A 2,386-nucleotide genomic window follows, 5' to 3' on the forward strand; every position below is an offset into this window, starting at 1 on the left:
CTACTTTAATATATTTATATAATTCTTTATAATTTTTTCTTTAATATTTTTTTGATTTAATGTAAATACATATTTCATATGTTTTTACATTAAAAAAAATTTTCAATATAACAAACAATATTTTAATTAAATAATATCTTAAAATGAATTTTTTTTGGTATCTACTATATAGAAAATCATTTAAGATACAATCAACAAGTATATAAATGTTTAAATGTGTAAATATACATTTACGTACTTTCAGAAAAGTAGTCTATTTCTATAAAATATTGAATTTTTATGATATTAAAAGATAATTATGATAATGCATTAGTTATATAATTTATCAAATTATTTAAAATCTCTATTATTATCAAATCATAAAGTGAAATCAAAAATATTTTTCAATTTTTTTGCATATATCATATATAATATTTTTGATTCATCCTTTCTTCATAAGAATAAAAAGGTATGAGTAAATATAATAATTATTTATATAATAATATAATCATTAAAAGTTTTTTAAGTTCTTAATGATCATTTCAATTGCATTATATCTTGCATAAAATAATATTTATATTAATTTCTCCATTTCTCATTTTTTTATCATTATATTTTTTTATTTACAGCATAAATAACATCTATTTTTCAAGAAAACTAAGTTATTAATAAATTTATTTAAAATTATGTTTTCTAAATATATTTGGTTATTGCCATTATTTGTATCTATTTTATTATATTCAAATGATTATTTAAATGATATTACATTTAATTTTATGAATAAATGGTTAAATATTATTAAAACTATTTATTCTAATCTTGATAGAAAATTAAATATAAAACCAAATTTAGATATAAATCAAAAAGTATTTACATCAAATGAACTTAAGAAATATACAAATCTGGAAGATGGTTTATATATTTCTATATTAGGTAATGTTTTTGATGTCACAAAAGGTGCAAAACATTATGGACCTGGTGCAACATATCATGCATTTACTGGTATAATCTATATATTGAAACTGCATTTATCATTATATTTATAAATATATATATACATTATTACATATGTTATTTATATATTTAGGACGTGATGCATCTTTAGCATTTATTACTGGAGAATTTAATGATAATAACTTGATAGATGATATCTCCTCGTTATCTATTCAGCAAGTCAAAGCATTAAATGATTGGGTTCAATTTTATAATAAAAATTATATTTACAAGGGTATTTAAAAATAAATTAAATATTTGTTAAATTAAAGAGCACAATTAAAAAACTTTTTTTTTATAGGAAAATTAAATGGTAAATATTATAACGAAGATGGTTCCCCAACTAAAGAATTTTATAATGTGCAAAAAATATTAATAGAAGCAAAAGAGAAGCAATTTGAAGAAATACATAAAAAACAAATGTTTCCTCCATGTAATATAGAATGGAAACCAGATTCTGGAACAGTTGTATGGTGTACTAAAAAAAGGTAAATATAATAAAAATATATAAAAAATATTATTAATTAAAATTAATTTTTTTTTTTAGTGGCGGAATAGAAAGAAATTGGATTGGTGTTCCAAGAATGCTATTTGAATCTCCAAATTCTAAAGAATATAGATGTGCTTGTGTAAAACTTGATAGCAAAGAATATAAAGAGTTCAAGGGTATGCTTAGAGAATATCCTCAATGTCCAAAATCTTCAATAAAATGTGCTGTGAAAACAAAAGATTAATAAAAAACAAAAACATATCATAGTTATTAACAACATAATTTTAATATTTATATTTTTATAATTCTATTTTCTTAATTCTGTAAATAATTATTTAATTTTATTGTTTTTCTATTCTTTCTAAATAAAATTGTAAATAATTGTAAGTAATAATTTTTATATATTTTTATGTAATACTGAAATACATTGTAAACAATTTATAATATAAAATAGCATAATATATATATATATATAAATATTTTATATTTATAGGAAGAATATAATTATTGCACTTATTCTTAAAATATATATAATTTTAAATAGACATTTACATTTGTTTTAAATAAATAATATTATTTTTTTATATCTTCAGTCTTTTTTATTATATACAATTCAGAAATTCATAAAATTTTATATTATTTAGATTTATTCTATTTTTAACTAATATTTTATATTGATAAATGATAAAAAAAATAACATTTTGTAATATATAAAATTGTTATGAGTAAATGCATAAATAATTAAATTAATAATTATAATTAAATATGTATATAATAAAAAATATAATAAAAAAGTATAAATATAAAAATTTTTCAAAAATAATATTAATTCATCATGTATATTGATCCAAATAAAATATTTTAATTATTTTAGCATAGTTATTCTAGTATATAATATTCTATTATAGTATATTTTTTTATAAA

At 16.9% G+C, this 2,386-nt stretch overlaps 1 protein-coding gene across 1 annotated transcript; it reads left to right on the plus strand.

Moving 5' to 3' along the window:
* The first annotated feature begins 655 nt into the window (after positions 1-655).
* On the plus strand, positions 656-1,752 carry LOC102672324 (neuferricin). The gene is made up of 4 exons (XM_006608412.1): positions 656-981; positions 1,067-1,207; positions 1,274-1,460; positions 1,520-1,752. The coding sequence occupies exons 1-4, from the start codon at positions 666-668 to the stop codon at positions 1,704-1,706; spliced, it is 831 nt and encodes a 276-aa protein (XP_006608475.1). The 5' UTR covers positions 656-665; the 3' UTR covers positions 1,707-1,752.
* Positions 1,753-2,386: the final 634 nt, after the last annotated feature.

This window comes from Apis dorsata, unplaced genomic scaffold (genome assembly GCF_000469605.1).
Source record: "Apis dorsata unplaced genomic scaffold, Apis dorsata 1.3 scaffold_37, whole genome shotgun sequence".
NCBI lineage: Eukaryota > Metazoa > Arthropoda > Insecta > Hymenoptera > Apidae > Apis > Apis dorsata.

Bases quoted from the DNA above. Each gene is read 5' to 3' on its own strand.
- LOC102672324 (XM_006608412.1), top strand. From the start codon at position 666: ATGTTTTCTAAATATATTTGGTTATTGCCATTATTTGTATCTATTTTA. The intron at 1,208-1,273 runs GTATTTAAAAAT...TTTTTTTTATAG, and splicing joins TAAAAATTATATTTACAAGG to GAAAATTAAATGGTAAATAT. The intron at 1,461-1,519 runs GTAAATATAATA...TTTTTTTTTTAG, and splicing joins GTATGGTGTACTAAAAAAAG to TGGCGGAATAGAAAGAAATT.